Source organism: Lissotriton helveticus, chromosome 8, assembly GCF_964261635.1.
Source record: "Lissotriton helveticus chromosome 8, aLisHel1.1, whole genome shotgun sequence".
Lineage (NCBI taxonomy): Eukaryota > Metazoa > Chordata > Amphibia > Caudata > Salamandridae > Lissotriton > Lissotriton helveticus.
This window is the reverse complement of record NC_136069.1, coordinates 1,291,676,137-1,291,702,213: the sequence shown is the minus strand read 5'-3', so window position 1 is coordinate 1,291,702,213 and position 26,077 is coordinate 1,291,676,137. Positions and strand designations below refer to the sequence as shown.

At 44.2% G+C, this 26,077-nt stretch overlaps 1 protein-coding gene across 1 annotated transcript in view; it reads right to left on the bottom strand.

The window, feature by feature from the left end:
- The window catches only part of MYO16 (myosin XVI), a 2,830,569-nt gene that overhangs the window by 73,764 nt on the left and 2,730,728 nt on the right, over window positions 1-26,077 (bottom strand). The window contains exon 34 of the mRNA XM_078658257.1: window positions 8,347-8,438. Within this exon, the coding sequence (XP_078514383.1) occupies window positions 8,347-8,438 (92 nt within the window). The remainder of the gene's footprint in view (window positions 1-8,346; window positions 8,439-26,077) is intronic.

The window sequence follows — 26,077 nt, the reverse complement described above, 5'->3', positions numbered from 1 at the left end:
TATATTAATGTGTGTTTTTCATTAATCATTACGTGGGGATGATTTAGCAAATCTTTATGTAGGCCTCAGATGCTTTTCTTTCCTTGCTCAAAAAACAGAATCTAACTGTAGTAGTCACTTTAAACGCTGTGAGAAATTTTTGAGAAGTTTCCTTTTTGTGCTTGAAGGCAAAGAACTCTTGCATGATTCAGCAACTTTTGACAGAAATGTATCGATAAAATTGCAAACCCAGAGAGAGTGTCTAGGAACGGACAGACAGTGAACAAAATGAATCTTCTTACTTCCGAGGAAAGGATGGAAATATAAAATAATTGAGTTTGATGATTTTGCAAAAGGATTACTTAATGCTTCCAGATTTTTCAGTGAGGTTTTGATCACACCATGAACAGCCCACTGTGAATGACCAATGGAAATCATATGAGGTGACAAGAACAGATACTTTGTGGATGTAAACTAAAACATTTGGAAATATAATTGCCCCTTGCATGAGCAGATGTGGCTGGCTCTCATTATCTATTTACCTGCCTAGCATGCTGTCAGACTGAGCTCTGATTTTTCTTTAATGCCATACCCATTTGAATTGAACTTTCCCGAACTGACTCGAACCTGCAGTTACCAGCTGGTAAAGTGTGCAGGTGACAACCTTTCAACTGAAGGGTTTACTGACTCTTTCTGTGGCACGTTGCACTACCACGCCGCATCATTTGGTTTTTATGATTGAAATGATGAATCTTGATTTTTCCATGTTTCTCTCTCATTTCCTTCCCAGGAAACCAGCAAATGTTTTCTTATTTGAATCTGTATGACATTGTGTGGCTAATTTACCAATAAATTCGATTTCATGTTTCCTGACAATTGAAATTGAGGCTTTAGATAAATAATTTACATGAGCAAATTTTATCATATTTGAGTTATTCTTGGAGTGAACCTCATTGTTTATGATAATGACTGATACAAATAGATTTTGGAAAATGTCATGGTTTTTGGGATTTCTTATTCCAAGTCCTCATAAGAGAATACCTCATGTTCTTTGAATAGCTCACGTAAAAGATCCATTGGAGGACCGGTGATTATAAGTAGGTTATGTTATGGGCCCAGTGACTGTAAATTGTCAGATTGGTATTTTGTAGTGATGAGAAATGTTGCCCAGTCTTCTGCTGCATCTCCTGCCAGTCCATGCACATTTGAACTGTATGGCTGAGGGGTGGGTCTGAGGTCTCTTGTCCTTGCAACATATATCTGTAGTATATTTTCCCTATTAGTTCTGTCTCCTGACCTACCTACTTATTATAATTCTGCCACATGGCCTGTCAATTTACTTTTCATATCTGTCCACATGTGGTCAAGCTAAAACAGTACCTCCGGTTATGGTACTTGAGCAGGGCATGAAGGTGGGCACACTAGTCCACTACCATTGTTTTGGATAAACCACATCATAGGATTATGTATTATCCTGAATGGACTGACTTCTTGTGCTTTTTGGTGCCTCTCTGCCATTGAGCTCATCGGAATATTGGGCAGGTGCTGCTAGACTAGCTCTCCTAAAATATATATGAAGTATAAATACAAAGCTGGTTGAAGAGATGTTCTGCTTTTCATTGATAAATAGTTCATGCTTATTAACTTCCCTTTTGCAGTTACTGGAGCCAAAAATGCTCCAAAGTGTCAAAAAAGTTCTCTTGGCAGGAAAGATGTGCCAAATGTTCGAACAATTGTGCAGCTCCAAATATCAAATGAAAGTAGGTAAGTAAAGATAACGGAACCTGCACCAATTAGGCAGTTGAAATACTTTATTGAAAAATACTGGTCGCCATCGATCTAATCAAGTAAGTGTTAATCCAGGGAGAGGAACATAATCTGTGGTGACATCAATCCCAGATAATATGTTAATTACTTCAGAAAAAAACGTGTCAGATGCAGGTAGTTTGAATTCACAAGTTCGGCCAGCATTTCTTTAAACAACCAAACATTTAATATTCATTAATAGATTTCAAATCATTAAGACGCTGCCTTCCACTAAAATCAATAATATTTTCTGCATTACAATCAAATTAGGGTGTTTCTCCCTACCGGTTGGCACATCAGAAACTCATTTCAGTGTGCTATTTTAATATCTAAGAATACATGAACTCTGGCAGATTTAATCAGGACCTATTGGCAATCAGTCAGCTTTTGCTACACATAAAGACACATTAAGACTTACCTAAGCAACCTATCTACAAAGTAGAGAAACATGTTTCTTCATTTCTAGTACACATACTCTGTAATTATAGGCTCCTGAGCATTGCCCAACCCCTCTGGATGGTACCATCTGCTACAACAACTGCTGATTATAAAGACAATGCACCTCCAACTGTAAAGGAAAACATATCTTCTCTCAATCTAAGAATCTCCAGGATCCTCTGGGAATTAAGCTTGCAGTTTCCTTCTCTTAAACAACACACCAGGAGCTTAAGAACCGACAGGTGGAGGCCAAGACTAGACCCAAGTAACAAACACAAAAATAAACCAATTGTGCTTTTTTTGCGCAGGTTCTTACTGAAAGAAACTTGCCTGCTGTTGGGCATCTTGGAAAGTAAGAAAGGTCCTTAAAACAGAGACAGATGTTCCTGCGTTTACATTAACCATCAAGACCATTGGTGACAGGACGATTGGTTCTGATCCAGTCTAATGGTGGGAAAAGGGCTTTTTGGAACTTGAACCAACAGCCAAGAATACAAGAACCTTCACTGGAAGTTTGGGCATTTTTGAGCACATGGGAAGACAACGTAGCGAGTCCTGACAACTAGAAAATCCAGATTTAATACTTGAGAACTCATACTGAGCCCATTTTATTTCAATCGCTATTTTTTAAGCAATAACGTTTGCTGCTGCGGCTGACTAACAGATGTGGAAGGGTGCCAACGCAGCTAAAACTACCAGATATTACATGTATTCTTTGTGGGGGGGGGGGGAGGGCATAGCTAGATCTCAGTGCCCTCCATGTAAAATCCACAGTCCGGGCTTTAACATTCTAGCGCAAGTTAAAAGAGGCATTAACTAATGCTGTTTACATGTATTGCATGCGCCTCAAAGGAGGTTTATCACAATAAGGTCTACCCTCCTGGCTATGCCAATGCAAGTACTAAAGTAAACAAAAAGGTTTGCTTTGTTTGAACGAAGCTTATTGGGATACTGAATCGAATTTAACAGAATATTGAGAGAGTACTTTTCAGATGCAAAAGTGTCCCTCATGCATTCCAATAGAAGCACTTTCTGAAAGACAAAAAGATACATCAAATAGCCATAGAATGAGGTTAGAAAGTATTACTCCTCTAGTTAGATCCAAAGGCCATTTTATGTATATTTTAAAGTACTGGAAACTATACATATGCAGACTGCTGCTCTCTAAAGCCAACATCTAAAATGAATATTCTGCTGTCGCTCTTGTTGCTCTTTTTTGAGAAACATTGACATACCTTTGGTGTTTTTAATTGTATTTACTTCCAGAGACTGATTATGATTCAAAAACATTCCAATGCACGTTTTTAATCCTTGCACTTCCAACGATTCTCTGCATTCCTAAGGATTTCATGAGACATTTATACATTATAAGGGCAGTGAAAAGGTAATAACTCCTAATAGCTACAGCCGATTTACCATATTTTTGCCACACATTCATCATTATATTTTGTTCTTTTTAGCTATTGTGGTGTGGGAAGTTTTTTTTTATTTCTTTACTGTAACATTGGTTTGGTGATGGTGTTCATGTAACACTTGCATTTTTCTCTTATGACGTTTTTGTTTCGGGGGTTAAGCTGCCAAAGGTAAACTCAGAATCCCGACAGAAACATATTTACTAAATAGAAACTCGGTTGAGTTCACTCTGTGAGAGATTAGTCACAACCCATAGTAAAAGTGATGTTTATCTTTCCTATGGCAGAACAATCTGGCTTCTAATTATTTTGTACGGAGGGCTACAAAAAAAATAATGTTTTTTTCTGGTTCTATGTGCATTCATTAATGATCTGTCTCGGGATACAAAGGACATGATTAAGTAAATATTGACTCGAAAGGGGAAACAGTTGTTCAAATAATCTAAAGCATGCTTCATAATTCATTGATCTCTATTGTCAGATAAAGGAAAAATGATCCTACTATCTGGACTGTTAGGGTAAAAGGAGATAAAAATGAAAAGAAGGACAACTAGGGCCGCATTACATAAGGTGACCGGGGAGCGCAAAGCGGGTGCAAACGTCCGTTGCGCCCCATGAGGCACTTTATATATTACGGCCCAAGTTGTCCTTCTTTTCATTTTTATCTCCTTTTACCCTTTGGAATTTTAGAAGGGGGCTCAGACGCGTCCCCTTCTATAATAATGATGAGACTGGTGCACTAAAAGCGCCAGCGATATCAACAGACAGTGTTCCCTCATTTGCAAAGGGGCGTGCCCTATGCAAATGAGGGAATTCCTTTGACTCTGCACCCCCGCTATATTACATACATGGGCACAGAGTCAAAGAAGCCCTCAGAAGGCGCACTGCCAGTTGCCTCCTCTGAGAGTAGTCCTCTGCAGGGGATAAAGGGGGTCCTAGTCACTGACTGCACCTGCCTGCCAGGGGATCTCCAATCCACTTTGAAAGTACAGGCAGGTGTCACCTGCACTGTGAAAACACGGAGCAGCTGCTCAGTGTTTTCACATAAATGTGCTGCACTCAGGGCAGCGCAAGTTCACAGCTTTCCCCAGGGCAGCGCAGTCACCATAATTGGGCGCAATGTCATTGTTTGCATTTGGCGCACCTTTTCAAAGTGCAAACAATGCCAATACGTAATATGGCCTCTAATAGGAAGCAAATAAAAACAATATGTACAATTGACGGTAAGAAAGCATCCTCTACTTTAGAGAAACTGCTGCTTGCCAACTTTGGAAAACATGTTAATCACTTATTTTGTGTCATGTTCGACTAATCATAGGGAGTAATTGCTGGTCACTAATTTTTACAGTGATTGGCAACTACTTACTTTTATTGTGTGCTCAGTTAACTGAAATAATTGCTAAGCAATTCTTTGCTGTTTCCTAATTTGGAGTATTTTTTACCACATATTTCCTTTATTTTTTTCTTGGGAACAAAATAATCGGAGCCCTTCCCATACTAGCTCACAACTGTCATATTTGTGTATATTGACAGTGTTACGAGTGCTCTCGTGATGGATAGTAAAGCACGTGCCACGCTCTTCCGCAGTACCGGAGATCTGGGTAGATGGCTGTGCAAGATTTAATTTAAAAGAAAGAATGCCATTTTTATTTAATTACAAATGGGGCTAGCTTCACTTCCGCAGCATTAACCAAGTAATTTCACTAAACTGCACACGTGCAACTTAAAAATACTCAGCTGTAAATACATTGCATGCCTCCAAGTTACAACCAGAATTAACATATTATCTTTGTACTGGGACTGTATGACACAATGACAAAGCCTTGTTTGGACAGGCCATGCTTTCTGTGGTTGAGCGTCCTTCGTACATGTGAGCAGTGGATACCGAATTGTGTAGATCATGTTTGTGATGAACTCATTCTTACCGAACAGCCCACATTCAAGTCATAAAGCTTCCAAAACGATGCTGCCAGGATGTGATTAAACTGAAAAAATATGACCATATGATACCAGCCTCGAAATCCCTTCACTGTCCCCCATTGGTACCGATCTTCATCACCCACAAGATCTACTGCAACATAAAATCTGTGTAACTGCAATCACAAACACCCCATTACATTACTACCAGGTCTCTTCAGTCACTCAGCTGTCTGTGGATTCACCAATGATCCTCCAAACATCAAAAACACAGTGGATGAGCACTAGGAATTCGCGAACACATATTCTTGATACACTTGCCCTGGTACTGATGTACAGAAACAAACTACCTGTGATTCTGGAAACTGCTGAATGCAGAACCACATAAGAAGGCATTTGACTAAAGACGCAAGGTGGTTCAGTGATTACAGAATTTCATGTAAGGGGATTTCCTTTGCATTTCATTGGGCTTTGCCTTTCTATCTGCTCTTCGCCAGTTAGAAACCCTTGTTTATTGCTTCCTTTTGTAAGATGGGGCTCTGAAGTAGTCCCAAGGTGACATGCTTTCACAAAACACATAAATAAATAAATACCTACATACATAAATAAATAAATAACGATTGTATTAAATGCTTGTGTGGCTAGGGATTCCCCATCGTGCGGGATAACATTGGAACACTAGGTGCATCTCAAACAGTGTGGTTTCATGTGGTTGTATCAATGAAGTTCTCAACACCACCTCATGCAGTTTTCCAAGAGATGCCTCTGAAGTTTGAAAACACTTTGTTTTACAATAAAATCACGATGCAACTGCTAAATGCTTGCTTTCCACTTTTACCACTCCTTTGAAAGACAGCGTATGAATGCATGGTTAGAAGAGGTTGTGGCCTAACAGTGCTAGGTATATAGAACTGAGCTGTCAAGTACTGCACCTTCACCTGGGGTTTAAGGGGGATGGTTAAAAAGGAACATGAAGAATAAAACAGCTCTAAAAGTAAAGTCCTTTACCATGGAATTTACCAAAGCATGTTCAAGAGTGACATCTGGTTACCCTCCCTTATACCACAACTATTTGATCCACCCACACCAGTCACCACCTTTATTTTCGTTCACACTGTGTATGTGTCAGCTTATTGCTTACGGATTGATGTATTTTTAAACACAGGTATAGTAAAATAAGCACTGGCCTGCATTCTTGTTTCCAACACGCTTAGAATGTTGTTAGTTTTATTCATTTTCTCTAAGTACATTCTGTAAAGTTCAAAGCTCTTAAACAATCGTTAACAGATTTTAGTATTGGATGCAAGCATACGTTTTCATGAGAGAGAGGATTGTGAAAAATGTGACACTTCGGTGTGTGGAGCCAAATTCTGATACATACTTGCTGCTTTGAAATATATACAGGATATAGAGTTGATTGCATAGACCCATTAGTTATTTTTGGGGTATATATTTTTTTTGCAGTGATTCGTGTCTCTGTAGTTCTCTATTTTAACGGGTGAATCCTCCATACTCCCCCTAATTCTCTGGACCCTGCCCACCTCGAGATTTTCCCTGCTCCCCAGCTCTCTCTTTCTTTTCAGAACCCTCACGACCCCAAAAGTGGAGGAAACTTTAATCCCTGATCATCGTGCTCCCCTGCAATAGCCCTGTCAGTCACTCATCTCATATTTTCTGGGTGTGCTTTCTTCTTTGGGAATGTCTGAACTCTGCAAAAGTCTCACAGTACAGATTTATTTGATGCTGCGTTCCTGTTGAGGGTTGGGATCCATGTGTATAAGCTGGGCACCTCTCCTTTTAGAATAAATGGGTGTTGAGCATCTTCCTCTGGATAATCACATGCAATACACAACGCTAAGCGCCTTATTGTGAGTTTGGCGGTCCGATGTTGGCGGTGCGGCTACTGCGGCACTGGTGGTCAAGACCGCCATGGGACTGCTTCTGCTGTCAGGGATCCGTGATCTCTGGCAGTCTTGCTGTGGTCTGATGCACCAAATATGCTGGTGGTGCCACTGCGACCCCACCAAGCATATTAGGAGTTTTCCCAACGTCACAGAGCCTGCCATGAAAAGTGTGGCTGTGAGGAAACAAAGGGGCCCTCTATTGCCTCTGCGCCAGGTGTTGCATGCAGGGAGCACATGAATTGCCCCCCTTTGAATCAATGAACCCCCAGTTCCTGCAGGGCATAGACTTAACAATCCGTGCCCTGCAGGAAAGTGCAATGGCGTTCCCATTGGGGTGCCTTGCTACGGCTCACATATGAGCCTTAACACTGCACTGCCATGGGCCAGCCGCCTCAGGACTGTCCAAATTGGATTCCAGTCGGAATCCAGCAGAAGGTCTCAATATGGTTTTGGCGGTTTGGCAGTGGGGCACTGGCATGGCGGCCAGCTGACTCACCACCAAAGTCATAATAAGGCCCTTACTCTGCAGCCATCTTTCAATCTATTTCGAAGAACTGTTAGCTATGCTCAATACAGTGCATTCATTTGACATCTCAATGTTTTTCAATCGAATGCCTTTAGCCGGAAATATATCATCCAAAAAGAAGATTTATCAATAACTACACATTGCCTCAATTTCCATATCGGTCTGATAAAATACTCAAATACTATATTATTCCTAGTACCTCAAAGCACTTCATACAATCAGCTATTTGATCTTTCCATGGCAGTTTGTACATTTTTAGTCGACGCGACTATACACCTTTGCCTTTTCGCTTTTCTTGTGTATGAAGATTTTTACTCAGTTTATAATTGGAGATGATCCTATAGAATAAATGTCTGGCACATACCTGGCTCTTGTGGCTATCTTTGTTTCTTTCAATTGATGTGCCTGCCATGTTGCTGGTAGGTAACTGAACGCTTTCATCTTCATCTGGTAAACCTGGAGAAATCAATGAAGCCAAAAAACAGCTGTAAAGGGAATACTCATGCAGCTGGTAACTTCCATGATGATATATTACTTAGAAAAATGTACAAAGGTGAGAAATTCGAGTGAAAATCGTAGGCTTGTTTCTATGATTTGACACAGACAAATGTGTCCACTGCTCCAGATATTTTTACCTTCTTCGGAGCCTTGAACTCTAACTTCTCTGATTTTGATTCAACTCCAACTCTGACACAAATCCAAGTTAAATGTCCTTTTTTAATGCTATACATGAACACTTCCTGTCTGTCAATGGAATATTAGGACAATGTTAGGACAATATTGCTTTGATCACAGCAAGCCAATATGTTCTTTTGTTACGGCCTGTTCAGATAAAATGAAGGGTTGGTGCATATGTTGAGCAATATCTTACTCCTTTTAAGGGTTTTGTACATTAGATTTGCCATGAGTGGTCTACATTTTATCCATTGTTTCGTTCTTAATACATTTTATGAGGGATTTTTTTTTATATCCACAAATATTTCAGTTTAATAACTATTACTAAAGTTGCTCCATATACAGTAAAATGCAACCTAAATAAGAATGAACACTAAAGTGAGGGAAAACAAGAAATGAAATAAAGAGAAAGGCAATGAAGAGAAAATAAATAGGATATAGTTAGCACAGCATAATCAATGTGATATAGTTTTTCTTGGCAACTAAAATAATGAATAACAAAGGGTTCAGGTAGCTACAAGAATTCGATTCTAACAGTAGAGTCAGAAGACAACCTCAAGTCCTTCAGGCTTATGATAGGATTACCAAGTTGTGGTTGGGTACAAAATTGTCCTGGGAAGTAATATTTTCATGTGGTTTTACTTCTTGGGCCTCATTTCAGGTTTTCCTCAGAGCAATGGGGAATGACTTGCAGAAACATCCTGTTGTGACCAGTTTTCCAGCATGTTATCCTCATTACACACTGTTTTGCATGTGTGTCTGAACGCAATTTGTGCAAACAAAGATTGTAAAACCAAGCATGAACAATGTTTGAAATCAAATGTATCATTTTATTGGCAGTCAGAATGAGACTAAGGGCCAGATGTAAAAACATTAGGAATACCGATTTTCTAATTGCGATTCTCTCCCAATTGCAGTGAGGAAATCTGTATTCCTAATGTATGAAACTCTTTGAGTGTCATTTAGGGATTCATTGTGGGTCCCTAATCGACCTGTCTCATGAATATTAATGAGGTAGGTCACAATTTGCAACCCGTGAGGAATCACAACCATTACAGAGATGGTGGCCTGCTAAGGAGCATCATGTCCGTGATCGGTTTTTAATAAAGCAATTTTTTTTTTAAATGCAGCCCGTTTTCCTTAAATGAGAACAGGATGCATTTAAAAAGAAACAACTGCCTACTCTTAAAAAATCACTTCACTGTACACTTTTTACTAGTTTGACCTCTATATCGATCTGCAAGAACAACCTTTTTGCTTCCCTTCATAATACCACTTAATTCAATTTCATATCAAGACAGCTTGGGTCTCCTCTATTTATTGAAGTCACATGAAATTGCTATGCAGTCTTAATTTTTTAACGGGGGATCTTTCTATAAGAAAACAATATTCCTAACTGTTGTCATGTGACTAATAAATTGATGAAAGGATTATTGCGTTTTTGCACTCTGTAAAATGCACATGGCACTTTCTTTGTCTACCTTTGACGATCAACAACTTGAGGTCCCAGTCTATGGTATTGTGATTTTAACCTATGAATTGTTAATCAGCTCTTTGTTGTTGCATTATTTTATTCAAGTATTTGCAGTAAGCTTTTATAATTTCTTGAAAATTGAATAAAGTCTTTATGGTGATGGGTTACCATCAGTTACTGTTTTGCAACTGGAATTCGGTCACAAAACAGTAATGCATACTGTTGGACTTGGCCCTTTTTGCAGGGTCATCCCAGAACTTTTTGCCTTCCTCCTGGTATTTTTCTGACCTGGTGTTGGTGGTTTTAGGACTCTGGGCACTTTATCACTGCGGTCTAGGGTTAAAGTGCATGTGCTCTCTATGGTAACCGTGGTAGGATTTGCCTACTCCTGCTTGGCATATTTAATTTACCTTTCAGTTCCTTGTAAAGTGGTATCTCATATTCCAGGGCAAACAAAATAATTGTAACTGGTGGTCTTGCAGTGCTGCTTGTGCCACCCACCAAAGTAGCCTTTCAAACCTGTCTGAGGCCTCTGCCATTGCAGGGCCTGCGCGCGCAGTTTACTGCGGCTGTGACGTGGCACGTAAAGTGGGTGCCACGTCTGTGACTCCCCTGTTACTACATATCAGTCACCTCTAAGGTAGGCTTCTAACTAGCCCAATGGGCAGGATGCAATGTAGGTAAAATGTAGGACATGTGCCTTAAATGTGTGGCATGTGCTGGTAGTGACAAACAGCCTATTTGGGTTCTCACTACTGTGAGGCTGCCCTCTTATAGTAATGCATTTTGGCATTTCTTGATATGTGTTTCAGTGGTAATTTCTGACATGAGAGGAGTAGAGTGATCACGTTTGGTATGTTTGGAATAGTAGTAATAAATGCTGCATACTGGTGTTTGCAGATTTATTATCACTCTTTTAGAAATGACACTTTTAGAAGTGGGCATTTCTTTTAGAAGTGGGTATTTCTGTGTGCTATGTGTCTTTGTGCCTGCCTGTTGTGTATTGAATGTCTGGCTCTGGATGACAGGGGCTGTGGAGGTGCAGTGGCTCCAGAGGGGCTGGGCGAGTCAGCACGAGGATGAATAGGCTCATCTGCATTTGGAGCAGTGGGAGGAGTAGCCCCTGACCCTGAATAGGACTGTGCCAGCCTTACACAATACTGGCTCCACCCCCCTGTGGTGTGTCTGGGGCCAGAGCCTACACTAACAATGAGGGTTATTGCGCACCTGAAAAGAGAGGTGTAACTGCCCCCCAGAAATGGTTTGGACTGGGCACAGAGCACTGTGCCAGGGGGTAGAATAAAGACATTTGTGATATAAATATTGGGGCGGTGAACCCATGTCTGTGGTGAACTTTTGGAACATGGAAGAGCACACTGCGTGGACTGCAGTGTGCCAGGAGGAACCACCACTGGGGGCCTGACCTGCTGCCCTGCTTGTCAGCTGAAGGGACTGCTGTTCTGCAGTGTGCTGGCCTGCCTGTGCCAGCTCTACCTTTGGCAGGTTCCTGGAGAAAAGCTATGCCTGCTCCCTGGTTGTGGCTTGAAGTGGGAGGCAGGCAGAGTGCTTCATTTTCTACTTATGCCCTAGATCGGGGCTTAGAACCCTGCAGGATTTCTGCCCCGGTGTGCCGGATCCCCTGGCGTGGCCTTGTGTTTCAGAAGCAGGTGGAGTACTGCCTATTTTCCCTTTCTGCCCTGCGGTCCCCGGGGAAGTGTGTGACGATGCGCCTTCCCCCAAGCGAAGGGAGCACTATTTGATCCTGGGCGCCTGCAGCTGGGAACCCAAGTTGATGGAGACTTCGCTCCTTGGAAACCGGAAGTCAGGCAGCTGCTATGCCTGATCCTGGGTGGGGCTCCGTGAGGAGGTGGTGAGGCCCATGGGTTCCTGGGCCTGGTTGTGGGCAGTGCAACTGGAACGACCAAAACAGAGCCTCGCGGGCTCCTTTGGGCCACAGGGTAGCTCCAGAGCCTCGCAGGCTCCATTCTGCAGCCTCCTACTTTCCCCCCACCTGTTAGAGTTACAGGCGAACCACGAAGGGCGGCCAATCTAATGGAGGAGATCAACAAGAGTGAAGGTACCGGGTAGGGGAAACCTCTGGTGGGGATTTGAACATCCCGGACGGCAGCTGCGCCTGGTGTCAGTTGCAGATGCGGTGGACCATGTGAGGTCTCACCGCCAACGAAGGCATTTTCATTTTAGGGGGCAAGGATGCTTCCCTGAGTGAGGCTGTGGCTACCAAGGAGGGGGCCTGGTCTAAGTACCTGAATTGCAGTGGCCAAAGCCCCAAGTGTGTTCGGGATATGGGCTTAGTGACACTGCGAATTTTGTGCTAGTGATCTGCATAGCTCTGGGCTGATGGCAATTCACAGGTCTACCCTACAGCTTTTACCCAGATGTAATGATACATGTGGTGGTCTTCCCCAGTGATGATGTATGTATACTGCTTTTTACTAGGGAGCACTGATGATTATGATGTTCATGTCTAATGCATTCATGCTAAGTGCAATATTACCAGGAGATACTGGTTGTTTTCACTAACTGTGAGTTCTAATGGTAATGACAGTGACCCGATTGGCAATGTAGTATATATAATCCCTGTAAAATCATGCCAAGTGCCAGGTGGCACAGTGTATTTATGTGATTACGTTCTAATGTGTTTTATGAGCAATACAAAGGCTATTTTAGATATCACTTTGTGTGGAGTTTCTTTTGTGGTGTGCCTAGTGTGTTGCGCAAATGCTTTAAACATTGCCTCTGGAATAAGCCTGACCGCTCTGCCAAGCTACCAAGGGGATGAGCAGGGGTTATCTTTGATGTGTAACTCCCTTGCCCTGACTAGAGTGGTGGTTTCTACCGGGCTTAGGCACGTGCCCTAGCCAACTAAAAATTCAATTTCTAACACCATGTTTTCTCAGAAATGTTAGGATGGCACTCCACAATGCCTTCTAGCCCCATTTAAGAAACTATTTTCCAAAAGGCTTGAGTCCATCATACATAACGGGCCTTTTATAGAAGGAACATTTTATCTAGAGGTGGCCCGAGCTCACAGAGTTTCAGTCCATGGAATTCCACGGTGTAACAGAAAAACTTCACAAGATCCTCCGAAATTCCACCAATGGGCAGAAAGAAATGCAGCTTGCGCTGCAATTTAGCGCTGGTAGTGTGAGCAGTGGTATGAAGTAGCGTGGATTGCACAATGTGATGGTCATTCAAGTAGATTTGCTGCCGCTCAAGTGCCGACCACTGGTGAATGCTGGCAACCGTCCATGTTAGAAAGTCGTGCTAGGGGATGCCAACTCTCACACATATTTTAAAGCCTCATGGGAGAAAAATTCAGCCACTTAGTAATTGACGGAATTTGTCCAGAATTCCACCAATTCCAAAGGTGGAAAATAATATTTTGCCCACCCCTAAGATTAACTTTCCATCCTCAAAGATTTTTATAATCCTCTTCTGCTTCTTCACATCGTCAAATTTACCTCATGAGTCAAAAATCAAATCCTTCTATGGCACTCTAACTTTTCAAACTTGCATTCAATCTCATTCCTTATAGCACACTTGACAGTTATACTGTGGGAGAAGTCAGAATACCCTTAATTCACAAGATTTGTTTTGTAGACTTTGTTGCCATATGAGTCAATATTCTCTGAACTGGGTGTTTGAGTCCCTGTCATTGAAGCAGAAAAAGAATAGAAGTACGTCTTTTTCCCACAGTCAAGGTTATAATTGAATAATAATGATCATTTTTGTCAGATGGAGACATCAAAAAATGTGTCACGCTCCCTCAAAGGCAATTTTAGCAAATGTGAAATCGATTAGACTTAACTTCCATTTAGAAGGGTTCATATTGTTCTGGTGCCCTTTCGTGTCATTCTTAAAGTATAAGGATTTCGGACTGGGATCCTTGAAGCTCTAAAAGATTCACAAATTTAATAAATATTGAGGTAAATTAAAAATTTCACATTAAAATCCAAAGAAACCACGATATCTCAACATACAGTACCACAGAGATGTTTTCATGTAGCTGTTGCAAGGATTTAGGCTTCATTGAGGCTGTTGTGGTTATCAGAAAATGTTAGACAATGAAAGGCACCCAATGGAACAATATTAAGGTATCCAGAAAATATAAAAAGGATCACCCATAGACTTTAGCTGATGGAATTAATTAACACTTAATGTATAACAAGGTCCAGCACACCAAAAGGGACCCTAGCCCAAACTCTTCTTGGAATATCTCAGCACCAAGATATAGATTTAGGGTAATTCTAAGTCTGCCAGTCTCTATGTTTCCTGTAGTAATGGTATCTGATTCTGTTGACATAATATTACACCACGATAATCTAAAACCCACTTAAATGAGTGATGTTCCCACCAATAAAATGTACCTGATATATAAATACCGAAGCACACATTAATATTATATACAACAGTTCCATTAATCAGTCTTTCTCTGTAGAAGCATAAAACATAAATGAAGGTTTATTAAGAATAACGCAATCAAAGTTTGTAATACAGTGTTGCCTCTTTCAACAATCCCACGAGTCTTATTTAAACATTCAATTCTTCAATTACTCTGGCAGCCGACGTGTGCTTTGTCTATATGAAAAGTTTTCAAGGCTCTATTTTATCTGTATGAAAGAAGGTTGTTAGCATCCAAGATAAAAGAGTCCTGCCTCTTGGAAGGCAAAGAATGAAGAGTGTTTTTATTATGATGGGTAAGTGTATCTGCACCAGACAATGGCTCCAAAGTAGTGGTAAACTGCAACCACAGGTCGAAGTTAAGATATTTTCTTGAATGGAAGTCACCGCCTGTCACTGGCCAAATAATGGAATGCAGTCCGGTGGATAGGTGGCATACAGACGGTTTAGTACTTCTCATTAAGGATTATCATGGCCTTTATTTAATACATTGACATTATGACTCTTTGGCCAGTGACAGATGATGACTTCCATTAAAGAAAATATCTTAATAGATCAGGAGGCCAGCCAACTAGCCCTTGTAGTCACTCTGGGATCTGGGTTTGATAAATACAGGTTCAGTTCTTCACAAACAGGCAGCATGCAGCAAGGACAAGGTCAGCACAGCAGGACAGCAGTTACTTCAGAGCATCCATAGGAAATCAAAAGTGGGTGTCATCGGTCGGGCCTTGAAATCAATTTCTTCTTTCTTGAACAGTAGAATATTCCAGATGCTAGATCATTCCTGGTATTCTTTTAATATTTGTATGTAACCCCTGGCTGAAATCATACATTCTTTTGGCTATGCCCACAACACCCAGCTGGTGATATCTATTTCTCCCAATTCCAGCTCCAGTCACCTGAATCTGGCAGAATCTTTAGGAAGTGCCAGATGGATGGCTAATTGCAAACTGAAGTTCAATGAAAACAAGAATGAGGTTATGTTATTGGGCAATAACTTCAGTAAGAGAGTCCAAACTACTGTGCCTGACTGTCTGGAGAGACTCCCAGCCCTAAAGATGTGATAAAGAGTCTTGGAATGTGGCCAGATTCCAGTCTTACCATGGAGCACCAAGCCAAAAAACTTGCGTCTAATTGGTTTGGTGTACTGAGATTGCTGATAAAGGTTCTAAACCTTCTCCCTTGTTTAGCAAGAAGACTAATTGTCCAAGCTCTTGTTGTCTCTCACCTCGATTATAGCAATTCACTATACCTTGGTTCACCTTGATATGTGACAAAAACGTTACAGACTACACAGAATGCGGCTGCACAGCTTCTCACGAATCTTCCTAGACATCAAGCTGAAAAAAAAGCCTTGAAAAATCTTCACTGGCTCCCAGTGGAGTAGTCGGTTCAGTTTAAATCCTTGTGTATTTTGCTCAGATCACTCCATAAGATAGGTCCTGCTCTGATAATATCGCTAGCTATGCCTTATTTTCCAGGAAGGTCACTCACATCCTCCTCTGCTCATCTGTGACAGGTTCCTAAATTCAGCAGATCTCATTGAGGTGGCCGCTCAATCTCATATCAGGTCCCCAAACTTTGGAATACCCTCCCGGCCAAACTATGCCAGCTGTCCAACAAAATCTTCCTTCGTAACGCCTTCACAACTTGGTTTTGCAGTATTTAGCTCTCGCTGGCGAGCTGGCAACAATGATGACTGTTATAGCGCTGAGATGTCTTCGGGTAGCTACGAGCTTTACAAGCCTCACAGAATAAAATAGAATAGCATCAATCAAGCAGAGTGGTAGTCCTTGTAGCACCACAGCAGTCCATCTCCCTGGCAGAGTATCCACAGATCCAGAAGTGTACCGAAGTGGTGGTGTCTGAGGTCCAGTATTGATACCGGTTATGCATTCTAAGTGACGGAGAATGTTCCAGAGGTTTCCTTTGAGGCCCACAGGCATCCTACTTTCTCTTCATTGGCTCCAGACTAACTACAGGGGGTATGTAGACCTTTGTGTGAAGGCAGGACCCAGCTTACTCGGGTGTAAGTGGGGCTGTGCCCATCTCCTCCCTCTGATCCTGCAAGGGATGGTCCAACCAGGCACACCTATAATAAGGCAACTCCAATGTTATCCTATCAGAGAGATAGGCCTTACACTAGTGAAAACTAATTTAAGAGATTTTCACTACCAGGATAAGTAAAACTTAAAAGTATATGTCCTACTTTTTAAATACATTGCACCCTGCACTCTCGGCTGTTCAGAGCCTATCCTGGATTGTCTTATATGTATTAATAAGGAAGGTTAGGGCCTGAATTTATTTTTAACTTTGCCAGGTCAAAATGGCAGTTTGAAATTGCCTACAAAGTCTTTGCAATGGCAGGCCTGGGTAATTTTTAAAAGGCTACTTGATTGGGTGGCACAATTCGTGCTGCAGACTCACTAGTATCATTTATTTTACAGTCACTGGGCACACATAGTGCCACTTTGCTAGGGATGTATAAGTACATTAAATAGGCCAATTGTATATAAGCGAAAGTTACAATTTTTTGAGCAGACAGCACAAGCACTTTAGCACTGGTTAGCAGTGCTAAAGTGCACAGAGTCCTAAGGCCAACAAAAACAAACTCAGCAAAAATCGGAGGAGGGAGGCAAAACGTCTAGGCAAGAACCTGCAGAAAGGGCAAAGTCCAACAAAGGTCATATGCCAGGCCTGTCTTAATTATTCAGTGATGGGGGCGCTAGAGGGCGCGCACACAGAATGGCCGCCTAACAGGGAGGCTCCTGTACCCTGGAGCATAAATCCTTCACTTATCCTAACTTACTGGAAGCCTAACAGTCCCAAAACCGGCCTATCTGGTCACAGGTCCGATTCCCCAGACTCGGTCCGAGTTTGGGGCAAATCCGTGCGGCGGTGCCTACACACTGGGCTGCGACAGTCCCCCCGGCGCCGACGCCGGAGCCACGAAGAGCGGTGAGCTGGGCTGAATGAACTAAGCGAGGCCGGGGATGACCACGAGGCGGTAGGCCTCACCACCGGACCCCGTTAGAGAACATCCGAGCCACTGATCCCCTGCCTACGACGTTGCCGCGTGAACCTCAGCCCTGTGTTGAGAACTGAAGCGGACACCTGCCTACTGCCTGGAGAGATGGGAGCTGAGGCTTCCGTGCTGGTAACCTGTCCGGAGCTGCTGCGAGCGGTGCCCTCCCGCTGCCAATGGGCTGGTCGGCGACATCAGCGGGAAGTGCTGGTGAGTCACGCCTGAGTATTCCTGCCGCTCGCCTTGCCCGCTAAACATCCCCGAGAGCCGCACAGCGGCGCTACTGGCGACGTGGACCGGGATTGTCTGCCCGATCTCCGAGCGACCAACGGAGGCCCATACTCCTGCTGCCATCTTCGCGGAGAGCCCGACGGGCGTTGGTGCTGTGCGTTGTTAGCGCATTTGCAGAGGTGGTGGGTCTGACATTTGGACTCGCACCACGGAACCATTGTGCCAATCCTTGCTGCTTTGGATCACGTTCCCACCGGCCCATGCACTGCTGGGGAACCCGACCGTGCTGTTGTGCACCAGGAGCTAATTTTACTACAGGCACAGGACGGGGAACACTGGGCGAGATCGATCCTTGCTAACTGCGGGATAAAACTGCACACTGGTGACATTCCTTGATTTGCTGGAGGATTGTGGGGCCAGGGGCATGGCATACCCGAAAACAACATCACTTAATCCTGAGGCGCTGGTGGGCCGCATCTACAGCGGTGGCTCCTGACGTGAGACGGTGAGCCCGGAGTGAGGCATATTGCCAAGGATTGCGCCACCCATACAGCCTTTCGAGGAGTCTAGCGCTAGCCGAGGAGCTGCGATGGTTCGGCAAGACAACCGCCAGTCGAAGCTATCCTTCGAGGCCGCGAAGAGGGGGCAGAGGGCGACAGTTAAGAAGCCCGGCGCGAGTGGGACAGGTGCGGCACCCCCCCTGACAGCCAAGATCTACAACAGATCCTGCAAGAGATGCGACAAGGCTTCGCCACGGTGGTGGACAAGGTGGACAGGATGTCCTCCAGGATGGATGCCCTGATCCACAAAGTTGATCAGCACGAAGAGAGAATCGCGGCGGCTGAACAGCGTATCTCTGACGGCGATGATACCACGGCCTCCCATACCACTCAATTGGCCAGGATGGACAACCTACTGCGGGTGATTGCGGCCAAGAACGAGGATTTGGAGGCCCGCAGTAGACGCATTAACATTCGCGTCACGGGCATGCCAGAATCCATAAATACGGGTAGAATGGAACTCTATGTTGAAAAGATGCTCCTAACGTCAATTGGAGAAGAGGCGTTCTCCCCGCAGTTCATCATTGAGCGAGCACACAGATCCCTAGGACCGGTACCTAAACCAGGAGCGCCGCCAAGACCCATAATAGCCCGCTTGCTGAACTATCGACACCGCGACACAGCCCTGAGAGTGGCGCGTGCGACACAGACTCTATCCTACAACGGCGTGAACTTCTCCATTTATCCTGACTTCACTACCATGGTCCAGGAGGAAAGACGTAAGTTTCTTGCAATAAAGAAAAAGTTACGTGATGCGCAGATAGACTATGCCTTACTCTATCCGGCGAGGTTTCGAATTACGCACCAAGGGAAGCAGCGCTTCTTTACAAACCCGCAAAAAGTAGAGGACTACTTGAAAGCGTTCAGAAGGGCGCAGAGAGGGTCGCGAGAACATGATGCGGCGGAGGGAGATGGAGTGCCTGTATCGGATGGAGACGCCTGAGCCAGTATAGTCGAGACGGCCACCAGCCTTCGGGTGGCGACCTTGCACTGCTGTGTCACTACTTCCTATGTACTACGGACAAGTGATGGGACTGAGACAAGGGACAGGGACCTACTACCAGTGGTAATGTACTTCAGGGTCCACTACCCCCCCATGGCCTCACTCGAGGGCGGTACAAACTAAGAGGCTAGAGGGGGGAGTTGTGGTTGTGTGCCCTTTGATGCTGTTTCCCCTGAGGGTATACCCCATACTTGTGTTTTGACTTTTTGAGGTTTGTTTAGATTGGGAGGGAGGGAAAAGGGGTGAGGGTACAGAGAACATTCACGGCGAGTTGGGGCAGCTGAGGAGACTCGAGGGGAGGGATGGGGAGGGTTCGAGTGGCTGCTGGCATGATTGGGATGCAGTAGTGGGTGGGGGGAGGACTTATGTTTACGGAGGTTTTATCCTTACAGAGGGGGAGGGCCTGATGCATACCTCATCTGAACAGAGTTGTACTTTCTAGAATACTACATGGCATATTGCATTATTATAGAATATTCTTTAGACTATGGCAGGGGCGGGACTTGATGCACAACTGAGTTGTATGTCGTGGAATGTCAGGGGGCTTAATAATGCCAGGAAATGCTGTGATGTTATTGCATATTTGGATCGTCACCAGGTTCAAGTTGCTATGCTACAAGAGACGCACATATCACCACAGACTCGCACTACATTTGCAAGTAGATGGGCCACTACACGCTCTTTCTCGGCTTACTCCTCATACGCAAGGGGGGTGACTCTCCTGATTAAACGCAAATTCCCCTTTCAGGTGATGGGTGAGGCCTCGGATACGGAAGGGCGCTTTACTATTGTGTGGGGCACCTTGGTCGCGGCACTATTACACTGGTGAACTGCTACGCCCCTAACGTGGATCAGCCCGAATTCTTCACCGCACTGTGGGCCAAGATCCTTGACATAGGTTCTCAGCATGACATCTGGGGGGGTGACTTTAATGTGGCACTAGTACCCCGATTGGATAGAGCTGATGGTGTGGCGCTTTACAAGCCCAGGTCCAGGGAAGCACTTAAAGGTGTGATTGAGGAAGGAGACTTGTTAGATAGCTGGAGACACCTACACCCGACCCAGAAAGAGGGCACACATTTCTCATCACTGACTGGTACATGGGCACGTCTGGACTATCTATTACTGTCTAAGACTTTGAGTGTTGGTATGACCAGTGCGGAACATTTACCTAGGACGTACTCCGATCATAGTCCGGTTCTGATACGCCTGCAGGTACCCGGATGGGACAACCCCCGGCCTCATTGGCGGCTGCAGCCAGCGGCGCTGCTGTACATGGTGTTTCGCGAGGAACTGGGCGATGAGATCGCTGCATTTTTCCCGCGCAATAAAGGGTCAGTGGACTCGGTTGAAATCATCTGGGAGGCGTTCAAGGTCACGGTTAGGGGATACTGTATATTGAAAAGCTTTGGAGTGTTGCGTGATATACAACGCACAATCCGTACCCTGGATAGAGACCTGAAAAGCCTAGAGGCCAGGATGGTACTGGATGACACAGCTGACGTACATGCAGAATTTAGGGTCAGATTAACGAAATATGAGGAAGAAGCGGCTAGAGAAGCAAAATTTAAAGGGAAACATTGGCAAGCGAGGAAATATTGTGAGGGGGATAGACCTAGCAAGGCACTGGCAGTACTGACCCGTCCTTCCAATACACCCAATGCAATTCTCGAAATTATAGATGACCAGGGCCAAACTATTCGAGACGCGGATGGTATACTATCTGTGTTCTTGGCGCATTATCAGGCGCTGTACACCACTGCCACAACCAAGGACGTGCCATACGATGACTTCCTTGGAGAGGTAGCTCTTTGCTGGCTCGGTGGCACTGACAGGTCCTTTCTTGCTGCTCCCTTTGAGCTGGACGAAATCAGAGAAGCCATCATGTCGCTTCAAAATGGTAAAGCCGCTGGCCTAGATGGGCTACCGGTAGAATTTTACAAGACATACATACATACATAGGTATAATGGCTCCGGTCCTTCGAGAGGTCTTTGAAGAATCTCTGGCTGACGGAATCCTCCCCCGCTCAATGCGAGAAGTCGTTATTACGTCGCTCCTTAAGCCGGGTAAGAACCCTAACACTTGTGATTCTTACCGCCCACTGTCTCTATTGAACTGTGACGTTAAAATATTGGCTAAGGTACTGGCCACCAGGCTGTCCCTCCTTATGACTCAAATCATACTACCTGACCAATCGGACTTTGTCCCTAGTCGCTCCACTTCCCATAATTTACGCACGTTGTTTTCCCTAATTAGAACAGTGCACCCGGATCTCTCAGTCGCAGCGGTCTTCTTGGACGCCACTAAGGCCTTCGAATCGGTCGAATGGCGGTATTTATTTACTGTCCTGACACGTATGGGGTTCCCTACTTTGTTTATCTCTTGGATTCAGCTACTATATACGCAACCCACGGCGAGAGTATTGATCAATGGCTACCTTTCTCCCTCAGTTGCGATCACCAGAGGCACCAGACAGGGGTGCCCGCTGTCCCCTCTCCTCTTTGCGATTGCTGTAGAGCCCCTGGCTTGTAGGCTGCGACAGTTGCATCGGGAGGGTGCATTTCGCTGCCTTCAACGTCAGATTGATGTGTCATTGTATGCTGAAGACATGACGCTTTACGTCAAAGACCCGTCGCAGAATCTTAACCCCTTGCTGAGGGAATTTGTCGTCTTTGGCAGGCTATCTGGGGTATGCATCAATTGGGCCAAATCACAATTCTACCCCCTGACGGATGCAGTCACCGACTTTCCACTAGACTTTCCCTTAGAATGGTGACGAACAGACTTACGCTACCTGGGTATTCAAATCACGCGCGATAGGGATGAAACACTGCGGCTCAACTATGGAGTTGCGATCACAAAACTCACTGCATCGGTTGAACGCTGGATTTCTCTTCCCTTGTCTATGGCGGGGATGGCGTCGCTTATTAAAATGGTGGTGTTGCCCCGCTTTCTATACCTTTTTCTTAATATTCCCTACTACCCGGGCGCTTTCTTTTTCAAAACATTATGGATGGAGCTGAGCAGGCTGTTCTGGGGCGGTAGGCACCCGCGGCTTCGCTGGTCGATATTGATCCAGCCATATGATAAGGGAGGCTTCGATATACCTGATTTCGAGGCTTACTACGTATGTGCGCAGGCACATTACGCGTATCACTGGATGAACCCCACACCTTTTATGCCTCAACTGGCAGTCGAGGACTGGATTGCAAACCCCCTACCTCTGAGTGGGCTCATTCACTGCTCAGCGGCGACTATAGAAACGCCGTTTACTACGGTCACGTGCACTGTTGATGCTTGGCGATGACTGACTAAGATGTTGTGCTGCGCTATGCCATACTCCCCTCGCATGCCATTAACATACCGCCCTACGCTGGAGCTCCTCCAAGAGCGTGGCTTCCAGGCACTTTGCCAACGCTTACAAATCACCTGCTGGGGAGATCTTTTTACTGACGGCCAGTTTAATGCAGTGGACTTGCTTTTTAAAACCCATAACCCCACTCCTCTTGAGTCATTCTATTACCTGCGGTTGCGTCAAGGGATGAGAAAGATTTTGCCTGACTTTCCTAATGAGCCGACGGTCCTGCCCCCCCAGTGGAGAAGTGTGGCTCAGTGGTTAGAGGCGGCAGACCCGGAAGCTGAGATCGGCCGTGGACCAGGGTTCGATTCCCCGCCTCGGCGGGTCTCAGGCTCTAAAATTCCACGGACTCGATAATTCTCGCTCCGGTGCCTACTCGACTCACGGGGTCACTCTCTGCGACTCTGGGCAATAGCTTGCTTAATCTCCACTACGGCCCCTCGCGGCGGGATGCCTGGCTTTCACCTTGTGGATACCCTGCCGGGGTATCTCACAGGGGAATACCAGGACGGGTTCCCTAAGCAAGCGCTTAGATACCGTGTCGGTGATTTGCGCTATATAAAAATACATGTACACTTACACTTTATGTTGTGCTCACAAGAGTGTCTGCACTTAGTGTCGAGCATGTACCGACATGTTTGAATATCTAGAATAGAACATGAAAGCTCAGCCCGGTCACACTGGGCTGCCGACCTAACGATGGAGATCACGGATGACCAATGGTCCTACTGCAGCGGCCTCACGGCTCGGATTTCTGCTAGCTGTAGGCTCTGGATGATACATTTTAAGTTCCTCCAGCGCCTATACTACACACCGGTCAAGAAACATAAGTTCCGATTATCCAAAGATGACAGATGTGAACGCTGTCACGCAGAGCATGCTGGATTCCTGCATTTGTCCTGGGAATGCCCCTTAATCCAAGCTTATTGGTAGCAGGTACATGTTGCCCTTGAATCCATGACTAACACACCAATAAACCCTGATCCTCTATTAATGTTACTGGGGTACACACCGCACATCCCTAGGACATGTAGAAAATTCTAGGACATTGCTCTCCTCCTCGCGAAACGCCGCGTGGCGTGTCGATGGGGGCGTGGCAGGGCACCGAAGTTCAAGGAATGGCTCTCCGATCTCACCTACTGTCAGGAACAGTTCACTATTTTTGCTGAGACACTTCCGATCTCTAGTAAGCCTAGGGATGTTTGGGGCCCTCTGACCACATACTTACTTGCCCTGACACATGGGGATGATGACGTACCCGGGGGGGATATGCGGACTGAAGATGATACACGTGTAGCTAATGCCCTACCCGTGACATGATGCTATCTATGGATGGGGTATACTGTTGGAAATTCTCTGTATATGCGACTGCATAGCTATATATCTTGTGCCCTATGTCACCAATTATTGTTAATTTGCACGAAATCTTGATTACTGAACACCGTAAAAAAAAAATCCTTTTTTTTTGGGCTTGAACTGAACTACGATACCTAAGCGGCGTAAGAGTCCTCTGGAATTCACCCCTGTTGAACATGCAAAGTGTCTAATCAGATACCTGTCCCTAAATAGGTCATACTATTATGCTGCCATGAATTATCTGAATGATGTGATGTAGATATTGCTGTAACGCTCCACACTGCTAACCTCTGTTTTTTCTTGTTTTGCAAAAAACTAGAAATAAAGTTTTTTTTAAATTAATTATTCAGTGATCATGACTGCTGCTACTATTAGTAGTGCCAATTCTAACACCAGTTCCAGCTGCAAGTCCTCCTATACTCTGGATACCACTTTGTATTGCAGAGAAGATCGTACGGAGAGCCAAAGAAATCCAACTATTTGATTTCTTTTACATTTGGTACAAATTTCACAATTGAGCTAGTATGCAGTAGTCATTATTTGCTTTACTGCACAAAACATTGAGGTACTCCTTCGGTATATGTATACATATATATAACCGCCACTGTAACACTGATCACACACTCATGTTGCTCCCTTAATAGAGCTTTAGATGTAGGTTTTTTGTGATTACTCAGAAATGGGGGCTTTTCACAAAGGCCACTTGAAGAAAGGATATATTGATGCATATTAAAGTTTTGCTGTGTGCAAAAATGTTTCTTAGGGCAAAGGACAGCCAAAATGGAGCCACAGATAAAATATCCAGTGGATAATATTGCTAGATTGGAATTTTTGTCTTTGAGTCCATTTTGGCTGTCCTTTTCCTCATGAAAAGTTTTTGATACAAAGTTTTCAAGGCTGTACAAAACATAAGATGATGCTGTGTTTTTTAATGGAAAGGGGACAGCGAGTTACACATTGGAGAAACTTGGAGTTATAAATAGCTAACACTAAGTTTGCTTTCTTTGATTAAAGAATAATTGGTTTGCAATTGTCAACGTGTTTTGCAGAGAATCGGGAAAACATGGCTATCTGTCTCAATTTCACAGGCCATAGAGCTACAGAATATTTTGCACACCAAAACGTGGTTTGCAGATTAAGAAGAACGTACAGAACCATTGATGAAAGTGATCTGATATGTGAAAAATGTAGGTAGAGCAAATAGTTTTGCCACATCAAAATTAATCTGATCCTCCATTGACAGACCAGGTTCAATAATAATGTCGAGATATTGAAATATAGATCTGAACTAGGTACTGTAAATGCTGGCCTTAGACAGACGTACCTGGAGGAAGGGAGTCCATGTTGTAAGCATTCCTGACTTGACGGAATCCGACTAATTAAAACTGCAGCTAGTTATTAATTTATCATCACACACTGTCTTCATACAAGATGTTCACAAATTGTAGCAATATTTAAACAATAAGGGTGAGATTTCCCATCCTTGAGAGTCAACCCACTTAAGAGGCATGGTGCCCAATTGAAACTTTGCAAAGGCTGTGCTCTCAGACCACTGTCTCAGAAAAGTGAAGACCCAGTTTAGATCTGAACACTCGAAAACACTGTTCCTAAAAAAAGTGAGACAATAGGGTGGAAAATATTGGGAAACACCAGAGGGAGGTCCAACAGTCAGGCAACCGACATTGCCAGCGTCTATTTTCAGTTTAATCAGCGCCTTTTTGTGTCCAGCCAAGATGAAGGTCAATTTAAATATTAGTTGACTGGCTTATCATTTGTTCCTTTCCTGCCGAATTACTGCAAATACATCCATCAAGCATTTTTCACAGGAACTGATTAAATGAAGCTCCCATCACAGTGAGGAGTGAACTGCTCTGCTTAAAGCCCCACTCGCATCTTGTTATGTTATGATATGTTACTGCATTTTATAGAGCGCCCTTTCACCAAACTGTCTCTTGCCACTAGGTAACTGAATCAGCACAGCTCAAGATAT